This window comes from Lepidothrix coronata, unplaced genomic scaffold (genome assembly GCF_001604755.1).
Source record: "Lepidothrix coronata isolate B3197 unplaced genomic scaffold, Lepidothrix_coronata-1.0 Scaffold33, whole genome shotgun sequence".
NCBI classification, from domain to species: Eukaryota; Metazoa; Chordata; class Aves; order Passeriformes; family Pipridae; genus Lepidothrix; species Lepidothrix coronata.
The window spans coordinates 6,389,999-6,404,609 of NW_016690213.1; the positions used below are offsets into that span (position 1 = coordinate 6,389,999).

The window sequence follows — 14,611 nt, forward strand, 5'->3', positions numbered from 1 at the left end:
TTTTACATATCTGGCCTTTTTAATTCACTTTTGCATGGTGAGATGACAAGGATGGATGGAGTTCAGTTGCGGATATACTGACTGTCATGGTGCATGTTGTCCCGCTGGCACATTTATTTTTTCTGGAAGCACCTGTGAGGTTGGATTATATGTAAAAGAGCAAGAAGATGATGTGCCAGGTAGGTTCCTTGTGGAGTTACGCTTGGATTTCCAACATGTCCAGTATGCTACTGGGAATACCAGCTGCTTGCAATGCAGGTAGCATTCTGTGAGAGAGAGGAGTAAGATGCCATTAAAACCTGAGATACCACTTGTTCTGAACAAATAGATGTCAGAGAGGTTCATTCTGAGGGATGCTAGTCACCTTGTGACAGCAAAGCCTGGTGATGTGTTCCTTCCTGTATTTAAGAGCTGAATTACCCATGTCTTTATTTCTGAGAGGGATGAGGTAATGGTTCAAGCTCCAGGACAAAGTTTATTGATTCCCATCTTTGCTCTGAGACAAGCTTCCTTCTGGCTTTAGGCAAATTGTGCTTTTTGAATTGTAAAATGGCAACTATTTCCTTACTTTTATTGATCATACCTGATGCTCTAGGTAAGGGGAAGCAAGAGGAAGAACATAGGGCGTGCCGTTGCTCTTCTTCAGACCACGCATCAGAGTGTGCTTTTCAAGTGGCAGGGTTTGCTCTCTGCTGCCGTGGAGCTCAGATCTTTGATTATGAAACCCCTCTTAGTATGAGCATGGCTGGTGTACATCTGTTTTTCCATCTTTTCAGACTCCCTTCTAAGCAAATTCCTAACCAGGCTTTTAAATGCAGTAGCAAGAGGTGGACCTTCAGTTCTGTGGAGAAAGGAGTCAGCAGGTGCAGCCCAACTTGGTTTGGTGGGAGGGAGGGGAAGTGCTGATGTCTGGTGGGAAGCTGCCATGCAGGGAATTGCAGTAGACACCACACTCAGATGCCTGTGCTGGTCAGAATTCTGGTAGGGAGAGCCTCTGGGAGCCAGGAGGAGATGCCTGGGACCTGATAAGAATAGCTGTTATTTTGACTTTACAAGCTTCTGTTGCTGCTCTCCTGTATTATGGAAAGCCATGACTATTTAGTGTGCTGCTGAGCAGGAACACTGAGTCAGAGAGGCCTGCATGTGTCTTGGGACTATGTGGAAGAGTTTAGGAGGAAAGGGGCATGCAAGGAGAAATTCTAAAAGAATAAAACTTCTCCTTTCTCAAGGATGAGAAAATTTGAGTGGATCAGGGATCAGTAGTGAGGAAGGTTTAATCATGATAGAAACTGTGGTTCAGGTGGGATGGGATGGGAGACTGTGATAGGGTAACTTCTTTTGCCTCCTCATCAGCTGACTAGGTCTTCATACCACCATCTCAGACCAGAGCTTTCCTTGTTCTCCTTTAAACCATCTGAAATGTGGCAGCCATGAGTATGTGCTGTAAAAAGCAATGTTTGCAGAGCACATTGAATCATAACAGCTGTGTAACTGCTAATCTTAATAAGTGTCCTCATTAATGGTAACCTAACACCAGGAAGACAGCAAGAGTTTTATGGGCTTTCTTTCTAAGAAGTATCTTGCTTGGACTGCCCACTGAACAGTGTATTCATCTGCAGTTGCTTGCTCCACCCTTTGTATGGTGGGGTCCCAGTTGTATTCTTGTATGTCCTGGAATTGTAGAAGACATAAAACAACCTACCAGGCAGATTACTTTAGCTGCATAAACCTCTCTGAGTAGAGTTGGCCTAAAATGTTAATATACTGGAGGATAAGCTGTTTATGATCTTTATGATCTGTCTTACTGGGACATGGTTATGTGCAAAGAAAACTATAGCAGAATTCTTGTATATTGAGAGGGCAGAGTTAAAATAACCAGTGCATTAACAGCTAAGGAAAACTTTCTTGTGCACAGCCAGGGCTGGCTCTTTGGTGTGTTTCCTCTGAGCGTGGGAAGGGCATGTGTTTGTGTGCACATGTGCACACACATGTGTCTGTGTGTGGAGGCGGGAATAAAGTTGCTAACTTGTTGCTGACGTGATTCTTTTCTCCATAGTACTTCTTTGTACATGTCACTGAAATATCTTGCTTGGTCTCTGTGACAGCATTGTCTAATCAGCCTTTTTTATTTCCTCCTTCTCTCTCCCACTTCTCTTCCAGTCGGCATATGCTGTGTCAGTGCTCAAAGAATGTGCTAAACTGCGACCTACGGATCCCACCGTTCCTCTTCTGGCTGCCAAGGTCTGCATTGGGTCGCTGCACTGGGTAAGCAAGCTGATGCAATTCTTATTATGCAACAGATCAGGTTCTGCAGTGGCAGTGGCATAGTGTAGTTGCAGTGGGAAGAAAGGGAATCCCTGCTAAAAATCATGCACATGTGTGCCTTTTAAAAAAAGTGTAAATCCCAGCAAGAAATTTTGCAGTGAGTTGTTGAAATGTGTTTTACTGGCATATTAAAAAAAGGAGAAGGGTGGAAAGCTGTAACAGCCATGCTGAGGACTGCTTCTTCGACTGAGTGTTGTGTTGAATTGGCCACTCTTGTAGCCCCTGGAAGAAAGAAGTTAATAGTTATAAGTGGACTGTTAGACAGTTTGAGTCCACTGGACAACTCAGTCCTGTGGACAACTCAGTTATTGAAGTTGATGTGTCAGTGTTTTGTGCTCTGGATGTGTTAATGTATGCCCCAGAAGAAGCGTGGGAGTGGAAGTTGGTGCCCATGATTATCCGAAGGAGCAGAAACATCTGTCACTCTTTTGCTACTTGGTTTAATTAACTGAATAGCAGCCTGCTGTTCTCACCTGTCCTCACCACGAGGTGTCCCTGCAGTCAGTGAAGGATTACAATTGCTAGTAGAAGTAAAACAAAGATGCAAGAAAACATGAAAGAAAACACTAAAAGAATCTGCCCAGATTTTGGTGAAAAGTTCTTTCACATTTGCTGTTGTTGTGCCCTCTTACCCCTGCCTCCCCATCCTCTCCATCCCTATGTGGTGAAAGCTGGTGTTCAGCTAAACTTGAGTTCTGTCAGTTGACACCACCATGAGGAAGGCCATCTGGTTATGTATGTTTTTGAATGAACTAAACTGTTCAGACTGTAGTGGTTAAACTTATATATGAGTCAGCAAGAACTGGGCAGCATCTTGTTCTAGGAAAAATCTTCCAGGTCTGAGGGCCTTCAGGGAATCCTTCCTGAACTACCCAACCTACCTCTGCTCTACATACGAGCAATTTAGCTTTGTACCCATATCTCAGTATCTAAATTTTGAGGGCTGAAAGTCATTCAGTGATACAAAATAACGTTCACAGTGAATATTATTTTTTAAAATGAAGCAAATAAGGTTTTTTTCTGTTCTTATAGATGTAAAACAATGTGAAAGCCAGGCATTACAACTGTGTTTACCAGGCTTACTAGTGTCTCTGATGAAGTTTTCAAAGCACAGCTAGAATATAAAAAATACCTTGTTATAGAGACACTTAGAAAAGACAGTGAGGCTGTAATTCAGTTCCACCTCTGTCCTTGGGCAATCCCGTGTCTTCAGACTTCTCATATATGGCAGAGCTGGTAAAGCAAAAGGCGAACCCTAAAAAATAAGAAAGGGAAGAAGTGAAAAATGAGCTGGTTTTTTGACTATTGCAAAGCAAGAGGGTTTTTTCTTTCATCCACTGCTTTTTCAGTGTTACTTAATCAGACTGTGGCTTAGAACCAGAGTGCAGTATGAAATGAAAACATGATTTCACAAGAGGGTAATTTTACTGCAGTTATCTAGAGCACAACCTTATGAACTAAAACCAAATTAAAAATATTCCTCTCTCCTCTTCCTTTCAGTCACTGGCCTGTGATCTACCCTCATATGAAATTTGATGATGGAATAGAAGAGTTTTAATTAAGGAGAGTCAGAGGGAAATCAGAGCATCTTTTAAAAGAACTGAAATGATAGGTTCCCACATCTCACAGTCAAAGGGATGCTTCTGATATTACTGCCAGACTCCTGTGACTAATAAAGACCTTCCTGCTTAGCAGAGCTGTTTTTCTAAATGTCATCCTTACAGTAATTATTTGCATTTAAATTACATGGCAATCAAATCAGAATTGAATAATTTAAACTGGAAGTGAACAAGTTGATCAATGCCAGTATAAATAGAAAGGAGGGATAGACATGGCACGGGAACTGTCTAATGGACAAATATTAACAGTTGCAGATACTCAAATACATCTTGCTTTTCAGAACATATAAAACATGATTAATTTCTCAATTAGGAAATATATCTATGTATTTGATTGCTGGCTAGGCAGGAAAAGGGTTAAATCAGATTAACATTTATCCAAATTAAACAGCTGATTTATGTCCTGCATCTGTCTACTATATGCTTTTGGTGCAGTATTATATCCAGTTTGTTTATAGCCCATGGGCAAACAGTACTTAGTCTTTTTTCAGTTACTAGCAATAAAGAAAACCCCAAAACACAACATTTATGCAGCTGGATAATTACAGAATGTCATAAGAAGCACAGAACAGTTTCTTTCATGATTAATCTAGTGATCACTTAACTCGTTTTGTTGGCTTTGTACATGATGTCTCAGCACACTTTAAAAACCAGGGGAAAAAAAATTAATTGAAATGTAGTGTAGTGATTTACAACACTGAGGATGCTCAGATCACATCTATGAAATAATCCCTCAATGGAGAACAAATCAAAGTGAAAACATGCATACATTCATACAGTGCCATGCAAATCAATGTATAACAGAGCCTGATGCGGAAAAGAACTGAACCGCCCCCAGCTTCTGTTGTGACAGTATGACCAGATTATTAGCTGATGTAAGTTGGCACTACTCCACTGGCATATTAGTGGCACCATGCTGGCTTACATCAGGAGATGATCTGCCCCATCAGCCACTAGCTTTTAGGATAGGGCCTGCAGTAAACAGCTGAATGGTATAAAGCAGTGTTTTGGTTACCTTTTTCAGAATTACAGGTTTTCAAAATCTTTAAAAAAAAAAGGTGTAAACAATAAATCAATACTTGATTCATTCTAAAGCTTAAGCCAGTAGTCTTGGAGGACCAGAAAACTCCAAAACTAGTGCACCTATATAAACCACATTTGTATGGTCAGGATGCAGTCAGGCCTGCACCTAATACAGATACAAAAGTTTTCAGCAAAGTTTGAATTTTTATATACTGTATCTAGCCCATCACACAGGTGTTACAAATGTGTTTGTAGTGGGCTCAGAATTACTTTTGAGGCGTCATGCTGCTGAGCCTTCCAGTTTGCTTGGGTTTCAGCATGCCGTTTGCTGAATTTGCATGTGGATGATTTCTGTCATGTGAACACAAGGCCCATTTGTGTTTAGCCAGCTGTCTTTTAGCTTTCTAGAATGCACTAGGAAGTCTTTGAGTATTGTAGTTCAGAGTATTGTTTTAAATTTTCAAAGGAAAAAAGTTGAAGTAGCTTTCGTTGGAATATGTCCATACTGAGGTTGTCCTGCCTTGCTCCACTATAAATTCAGAGCTTGCTAAAAGGCTTCCTGCAATTTCGTCTTTCACTCAGCCTTCCCTGGCGCAGCCTCAGCTGAATGCTCACTTGCCTATTTTGGCAGTGACTTTGAGTTGCAGCATGAGTTGTTGTTTTTAATATTTTAACAGTACAGTACTGTTAATTTCACTACTAATCTAGGTTCTCCAGGATCCTGTTATGGCAGGTCTTGTGAAAATACTGAAAAAGGAACTTCTGCCTACAGGCAAATGTTAGATATTGAATTTCTCCATTTTAGGAGCCTTATTTAAAGCATTTAGGATTACTGTGATGCTTTCCTGTGTCTTTTAGTCTATTGATTTCAATGGAGACACATTAAAAACCTTGTAAATACACACAAAACGAAATGGACTGCAGTGCTAGGATAGGCTTGAATCTTCTGGAACTCTGCTCTGACAGAAACCAGGACAACATGAGGCATGTTCTTGCAATTTTCATTGCACCACAGTTGATACAATAGCAATAGTGGTGTTGTGTAGAACTTGCGTAGCACTTAATGATGCCGGAATTACCAGCTGGTATGAATTTTCGGAGGGACTTCATCCCATGGCGAAAGCTGAAGCACAAGATGGTGCTGTGCCTGAGACTTTTCCCTCATTTCTTTCAACTGGTATGCACAGCGAAGTGTTCTGCTCCAGCACTTTGCTGGGAAGACAGGGAATGTCAGGGAAAGGGAAAAGTGTGGTGTTGGGCCGGGGCAGACCATGCGTGGAATCATAAAAACTGAGTAAGACATACCGTGAGGTCAGGACATCGTGGTGTGTGTGTTGGGGGAGGCTGGCAGGATGTAGATTTAGAGCTGCATACTTCTGAGGTAATAGCTTATCATTCATTACTTTCAAAGACCACTTAATCAGAGAGTGCTTCTCTCTCCTTCTGTCTGTTGTTGACCCTGCCACTGTAGATAATAAGTGCTGTGCATGTGCTTGTACCCAGTCACTTAGGAGCCCTGAAGTTGCCTGGAAATGCTTAGGTCTTATTGCAGTATGAGTAGTATTGAAAGATCAAATCTAGTCCTGTTCCCAGATTATTCTACCTGCTGAGTGGACATTCTAGAGGATTGACATCCCTGAGGTGAGAGGCTACTGAGAAAGCAATGAATGGCAAGGAGCTACTAGAGATTTCTTCTGTCTTTTAAAAGACATTCTTGCTTACATCACCGCTACTGTTACTGGGGCAATCCCATGGGTTTTAAACATTAAAAATGACCAAGAATATTTCCTTCCATACATCTTCTTTATGAACAAACCACTCTCACTACAGTGGAGGAAAGGCCTGAGTATTCCTAAGTGCTGAGGGCTGAGCTTAGACACAGAGTAAGTTGTTGGGCTTTACAATGGTGACACAAAGAAAATGCTGACTGGACCAACCATAGAAAACACAGGATTTTTTTTTCTGGCACAGGTAACATGTCATTAGCTCTATATGCTGTAAACATCTGTGGGACAAAACCTTTTCATTAGACTATACCTTATTGATCACTTTCTTCCTGTAATTTTTCCACTTAACATTCTCTTTTCACAATATTTATTTTCTTCTCTTTGAATTATTCTCTATACCTACAACCCAGTGTCATGAAAATTAAAAGAAGATGTCAATTCAACAAGGTAATATCATGTATAATTTTGCATAGATACCCTTTTCATAGGATTTGGGTCACTTAAGTACTTGGGTATCATTCAGTGTCACTGGTGTCCAAACTCACCTACTTCACTTACCTTGTCTGCTGTCCTAAGTCTAGTGTCATTTGATGTATTTCCTGCCTCTTCCCTTGTGTGCTCCTCTTTTTTTGGTGCAGCAAGGTGCCATTTTCATGCTGCTGTACATCATCAATTTGCTTGTCTTCAGTTATTCTAAATGTGTGCTGGTGAGAACTGCAGCTCTCACTTAGTCTTGGAGGGTGTTGATTCAGTGGGGTAGGGCTTGAGCTTTTCTAAAAACAAGCTGGGTGGCAGTTGGAAACCAGCTGGGTGGCACTAGGCCAGGGGACAGCACCTGCTGTTCTCCACTCCCTTGTCAGTATGCCCCTGGGCTTGGCTGGAGCACACACCAAAAGCTGCAGTCAAGTAACAAGGGTGGCTGGAACAGCCAGTCTCTGTACCAGAGGAAACAGCCCTCAGGGTAACACAGCTAGCAATTGTTCTTTTTCTATCAAACATGATGGAGGCAGTAGAAGGGGGAAAAAAACAACCAGCCTCAGAATTACCACCTCATTGGTGTGAGTTCAGTTTAACAGTCTGTCTCTCTCCACGTGCCAGGTGTCTGCCTGTTTTTGGTGTGGTGGAGACATTGCTTAGCTAGTGCTTCCAGGTGCCTCCTGACAATTTATACAGCTTGAGTTCAAAGTGCAAAAAGTTCCTCTTAGGTTCTTTTTCCTCTATGCGTGCTTTCTGAACTTTCTTCCATGCAAGTCTTGGAAGCAGGGAACTTCTCCCTGCAACCTGGGATGCTGCCCTTCTCTCCATCAGCTTTTCAGTACCAGGTATGCAGAAGAGTGTAAGAACAGTAAGGGCCAAATTGGAGGTATATCTGTATGGCTTTGAGACTTCGTTTCTTGCTTGCTTCTGAGAGAATAAGAAGTAGTGACACTAAGGAAACTGAATTCTAGCTGTTACTGGCCCAAAAAAGTATCTTTTCTCTGGTATTGGGAGCTGCTAGCAACCAGGTAACAGCAGGACACTGTGTATTTCCTAATCACAAAGTGATGCTGTGCCATGCCTGCTGTGCAGAAGCTTACTGGCAAGGGCCTGTAAATTGCAACAGGAAGTTTTGATGATGTTTCTTGCCCTTCCAATTCAGTATTATGTCACCTTAACATTGGAGTACTCTTCTGAAGTGAATGAATCACTTAGGTGCCCTTCATACTGAGGCTGGCTCCTGGCTGTGCAGCAGGAGTAGGAATGGACATTTTGATTCTCCTGATAAGCTTTCTGCCACTCGATTCTGTGTACTTTGAGCTCACAACTTCTGTGAGTCCCATAGGGTGAGATTTTACATACCTGGCACCACATGGGGAGAGGAGAAAGAGGGAGCAGCTCCTGCTTCAGGTCATGTGGCAACATGGAGGAGAATGGTTCTATGTGATGGGTCACCGAAGGGGTTGATGCCTCATTTGATGGCTTCCCCCTTCCCTTTTTCATCACTGCAATACAGAGTGGAGACATCTCATATCTTTAAGGACCCCCACAGACACAGCTTTACTGGCAGATCACACCTCAGGCTCATTGCTGGTCCCTCACTTGGGTGTGTGGAGAGGGAGTTTTCATCCGGACTGCAATCTGGTATTCCTTGCAGTTTAGTTGGTAGCTCCAAGTGTGTCCCAAGGGGGTTATTCCTGTTTGAGATAGTAGTTTCCAGATTCACAGTTGACTAGGCAATCAGCAAGACTGATGCACTGCAGAGTTGAACCTCACAGTGGGTGATGTGAGTGAAAGGTTTGGCTTTTCACACTTGCCCAGGATGATTGAAGAGTAGGAAAATGGGAGAAGAGGGGGCAGATGGCTGCCGCAGCAGGGCTGGCAGGGTAAGTGTCTCAATGCTGAAAGAAAGAAAAGTAAATGTTCTCATAAACAGAACCAGCTGTGCTGGAGTTTGCAAGGCTACTTATTTTCAAAGCAGACTTCAGCTGACCCAAGTTTGCATTCATAAGAATCTTTGTGGCTAGTCAAAGTGCCATTAGTGTTTAATATGAATAAATGTTTACAAGAATGTGCTGGAAGTGCTGTTTCAGCCAATCTGAAAAGTTGTAGTTTTAATTATTCAAACATTAGATTAATCTGACACTGACAGGTGGCCCTGGATAACTGGCAGGCAAGAAGGCTGAATGGTGTACTGCTGATTTATGTAGCATAGGCCCTCAGTCAGAGGCTGGAAATACCATCAGGTGACCATTCAGAGAAACAATGGAGCAAAATCTCTCCAATTTAAATGTCTCCATTTCAGCTCCAAACCTGTCATTTAATCTTTTTCTTCATACACTCTACGCACCCCTACCCTTGTTCACTAGTCATTAGAATTCCTTGTATCGTTCTTTTCTTCATTTAATGGAGACTTCTTGAATGAAAGGGTGTGGGGGGAGAAAAGGATAAACAATGAAGAAAGAGAGTGGGAATATAGCTGTTTATGGTGCCAAAGAGGTGCATAATGAATTTCTGGGCTGCAGAGATTTCATGTCTTACATAAAAGTTCCTGAGAGCTGAAGAATTCAGGGGTTTTTTTCATAGAAGGGTTTTTTTTGTTGGTTTGTAGGTTTTGGGTTTTGGTTTGGTTTTTTTCTGTGTGGGAAATCATGGGACATTTTCTTCTCTATTGTCCTAGGCTCTGGTCCAGAACACACTTCAGTTTGTGGCAGGGAAGTCAGTAGGGCTACTGACAATATTAAGAAATCTCTTGAAATGAATCTCTGTCTTCCTTATGTGATCAGAGTTTAAAGGGTCTCATCTGAACATCAGTGAAGTCAGTAGGACTATTTCTCTTGGTTTGGGTAGACTTTAGACTCAAAGACAGTCCTAGCAGTTTAGTTTGTAGCCCAGGTATTCCCCAAGGGGATATTCTTGTTTCAGTTAGTAGTTTCCAGATTAATAGTTGACTGGACAATGATCAAGACTGTAATGATTTCAAAGTGCTTTCAGGAAAGAGTTTGATGATAACATATACATTGGTTATTGGACTGACTGATTTGAGATTTCAGAAATTTGGGGACTATCAGTCTACATCTAATTTGAATTGTATGGCCTCAGGGAGTTTAATAAATCCCAGCTTCTTTATTTATGAAACTATTAGTTAATATTGTCACCTGAATGTCTTCAGGTGATGTGACTTGGAGGCCCATTGACAGGATATTATGTCAAGTCAAGTAGATTCTGTTCATAGGTAGCATATTAACAGATCTCTGTGGAAGGGAAATTTCTAGTCTGCTGGTACATTTTGATTTGAGTTTGTTAGGGGTGAGTCATTTTAGATGTTAAGGAGCCATTAGGTACTGAAGTCTGATGAAGCTGAGTATTAAGAGGGCACATGTCTGCAGGACTTGTGCCTAAACCACATGGCTTTCAAACAAAAAAGTACTTTCTCAAAATTAAACAACCCCATTCCTTGAAGTCAGTTGTCATGCAATAAAAGTTTCCAAAAGGAGGATTTTTCCGATAGTGTAATGATGTTTGCATCTTGATTAGGGATGACTCTCACGGTTGACAGGAACTGCACACTGTCTTGTACAGAAAGGAGATCTTCCTGTAGGCTCTGTCTTTCAGGCATTACTTACAGCTTTGCCTGTACCTCTCCAACCTGCACCTTTCTAGGTATGTACCGTCTACAGGTCTTAGTCCTTTCTACTTATAACGAGAAAGTGATGGTAGTGAGACTCTAAAGTTAGAAATAAGAAACACTGTTCTGTAATAAAATAGTCAATTTATTCTTTTTGTTTAAAATTACCATTAACTCAGATTTTACAGATGCTAATAAATCTGTGTGGACAGCTGGAAAGGAAAGTTGTGGGGAGGAAAATGTGCTGAAATTAGTGCTTTCTTGTTTTACTGTAGTAGCATTTTAAAAGGAGATAAAATTTGCAAAGGTTTAAAAAAGTCATAAATATAAAACTGGATGGTGTTTATTTTTAAGGAAGAGACCCATTAGACCTTTCAATGTACTGCTGGGATAGTCCAGCTAGTCCAACTTGTGTATTTAAGGTTGCATGATTGAAGTGTGTCTGAAGGGAACTATAAAAGTAAGATAGTGTCCTTGATTAATCTTAAACATCTGGAAATAGTTTGGGGTGCAAAACAAAAACTTTTCTCAAAACTGTGCATGCGCACCAAGGTCTGCTAATCTGACCTTCTATGTCATCCTTTTTGTGACTGTTCACTGAAATCACTGAAAGCCCTTGTGTGAACGGCTCTCAGATCACTTACAGGTAAGTTTAGTGGTATAATCTTATTGCAGCAAGTATAGAGGAAATGCCTGTAAATCTCAGCCTACCTCTTTTGCAGCTGGAAGAAGGAGAACACTTTGCTAAAATGGTGATAGACCTGGGTGAGGATGCCGGAGAGTCCCTAGCAAAGGGTTACCTGGCACTGGGCCTGACATACAGTCTTCAAGCTACTGATGGTGAGTTACCCTCTTTGTCAAGTGTGTTGTATGGAGAGCATTTGTTCAAAGTCTTCAGTGCAAGCAATGGAAATCTGTTAGAAAATCTGCTTTCAGTGCTGACTAGACATGAAAAACAATCAGATTGCAAGATAAGTGGAGATTGTTGACTTGCTCAGAGAACTGTGGTAGTAAAAGTGAAGTTTTTAGGGAAAGGAAGAAATGCAGATCAATACTTAGGTGATGATAATCTGAGTGTAGCTGCCAGTGCTTGGTGTGCTTTACTTGAATATTTGTAATACATTTCTTTCACTTATTTACACAACAAAAAGTCAGACTTTCCATCTATTTTCATATTTTTGTCACCCACCCATAAATCACAAAGAAATACAATCCAAGAACTGGAGTCAGAGATGCCTGACTTCAGTTCCTGGCATGATACCGATTCCCCACAGAGATTCAACCTCTCTGTGATGTCGTTTCTTTCTCTACTTAGAAGTAAACAAGATAAAAATATCTACCTCACTGGTAAGTGTGGATGTTGACTAGAAGCAGACCACTGAATGTAAGAAGTATTTTATTTAAATGCTGCTTGCTTGGGTCTTGAATGACTGGACAACAGGCTTCTGCAGATTTGGTCCTTGGTAGCCAGAAGGGCTTGAAGTCTCAGTGTTTAGGAGAGTTCTAGCTCTGACCTTCATCAAGCTCACAGGTGGGAACAGTCTTTGTTTATTCTGTGACCTCTAACATAGGTAGAAGGCCTTATAACGTAGTTTCTTTGAATAATGGCTGGGCTAGTGTGTTTCTTAATCAGTTTGGCAGTCCTGCTCTCATGCAAACAATGGCTTTTCTGTCAGATGAGTTCCACAGAAATAAACCAACTTCTTCCAGCAAAGAAGCCTGAAACAAAGCTAAAATGACTGTATTATAGTGTCATGGAAGTATGCTGGCCTTGCAAGTTACACCAGAATTCTCCAAGACATGTTAATGATAAAGGGGCTTATGCAAGTTGGGCAAGTTGATGTAGTTTTTCAGGCAGCCGTATCTGATCAGCTGTTCTGAGAACTGATTTTCATCCTGGAGGATAACAGGCACTCTACCTCTCTCCAGTTCCCCTTTTCTCTGCCTCAAAATAGTTCTCCTTAGAAAGTTCATGTCAAAAAATGCATCCTTCCTAGCCTGTACTTTCTCTTACATATTTTCAAGTTAATTAGAAATAAAGTTATGCTTAACAGCCTATTATTTTAGGGCATTTTTTCTAGATTTTGTTTAAACTGTTCCTATAGCTATACAAGATTCCAATTACTATTTTCAGAGATATAGGAGGTTTTCTATGTTAGTCCCTTATGATCTATTTGTTACCCTCATTATGAAAAGAAGGTGGTTTCTAAAGAATGGAGTTGTAGAGGCATGTGCTGTACTCTGGCTTTAAAAATACTTTGGTGTAGCAAAATTAGAGTTGGAAACTCTTCTGGTAGTCCCTTGAGTTTTCAAGAGATTAGTTCAGTATTGTGTCCATTTTAATGTAAAAAACCCCAGTCTTTACAACAACTGCCTTGGATTCTTTTCCAGATTAGCATCTGATTTATGTTGTGAAACAGTGGAATATCTGTCTTCTCCTCGTATCTCTAGCCTTTAAGTCAACAGGACCAGTCAGTTATTTGAGGGAAATAGGAAGAGTGTATTTCCATCTTTCAGATTATATTTTAATAAAATGAATTAGGTCCTTCAGAAGCATACATGTGATGGTCATGAATATGGAATTAGAAAATAGCAAGACATTTTTCATTAGCATCGTTAAAAAAATAGCATATGACAATGAGGAAGCAAGGCTAGAACATACTGAAAGAAAGACAACAGCTCCTCTCCCATATGTAATCCTGCCTCATATTGTCAATCTCGTTTATCATTGTGTTTATACCAGTTCGTAGTGACATATGCAGACACAGTCAAACATCTGTATGTATACATATGATTTCTATTAACTTTCCACTTGAGTTGACTTTCGGTGAATCAGCATTTTCAATGGTAGCTAAGTGTTTCGGAGACATTTGACCAATTGCCTTCTAAAGCTTACAACATTATATCAAGATGCCTTCCATCCAAGGTTAGACTTTCTTATTTAATATATCCTTTCAGTAATTATTTCTCCTCTGTGACAAAGGCACTGAAGAGTTGTATTAAAGCCTTTTCTTTGTGACCTGCAAAATGCACTTGGTAAAAAACAGTCATAAGAGAGAATCCTGCTGAATGACAATTCAAACAACTTAGTGGGAGCATTTGATAAAAAGTCACTCTACAACTATTAGATTTACTTATGGAGGAAATAAGACTTCCTGAAGCTTATGCTGGGCAGCAGTATATAGTTTCCCTGGTTTTAATGCCTAATTACAGGTTTCTTGAAAAAAGTTGCATTGAAGTAGCTGAAAGATGTGTCCTCAGAGGAATTCATTGGCGCTTTTGTCTCACTCTTAGAAGCATAAACCTCTGGTTTGTACTGAATGTCCATTTTCTGCAGATCTGTTCCCAATGGGTCAATACCAACAGCAAACCTTTTCTCTTCCTCTTGTAGTTCCAGGTCTAGCATAAGCTGTATTATCAAGTTTGCCTCCCTTAGGTCTGGTGAAGAATCCCTTGAAGCCAGGGAAAAGTGAGATGAAATTAACAAAGGCTAAAGAGTAAAGATTGGGTTGAGGGTGTATTATGAAATACAAGTGCTCTTATCTCACATGACCACCTCACAAGTTGTGAAATCTTTGTAGATTTAACAGTCCCTCACTCTTTTTTCAGAGATGGACTGTGCTGTATCTCTGTGTTCATTTAGAGTTTTGGTAGAAGGCCATGGATCAGGGACTAAATTGGAAAGTGATATTCTGTCAGTCCATGGGGATTTTACAAACAGCACACTGACAGCATTGGTTAATGTTAAAAGACCCTCATATTTTTTCACTAGAAAGTTAATAAATTGTTAGTGAACAAACTCATCATTTTTG

At 40.7% G+C, this 14,611-nt stretch overlaps 1 protein-coding gene across 4 annotated transcripts in view; it reads left to right on the plus strand.

Moving 5' to 3' along the window:
* The window catches only part of TTC7A (tetratricopeptide repeat domain 7A), a 171,622-nt gene that overhangs the window by 53,778 nt on the left and 103,233 nt on the right, over positions 1 to 14,611 (plus strand). For all 4 annotated transcript variants that reach the window (XM_017811687.1, XM_017811688.1, XM_017811691.1 and 1 more), the window contains 2 exons: positions 2,161 to 2,265; positions 11,522 to 11,639. In XM_017811687.1, the coding sequence (XP_017667176.1) occupies positions 2,161 to 2,265; positions 11,522 to 11,639 (223 nt within the window). The remainder of the gene's footprint in view (positions 1 to 2,160; positions 2,266 to 11,521; positions 11,640 to 14,611) is intronic.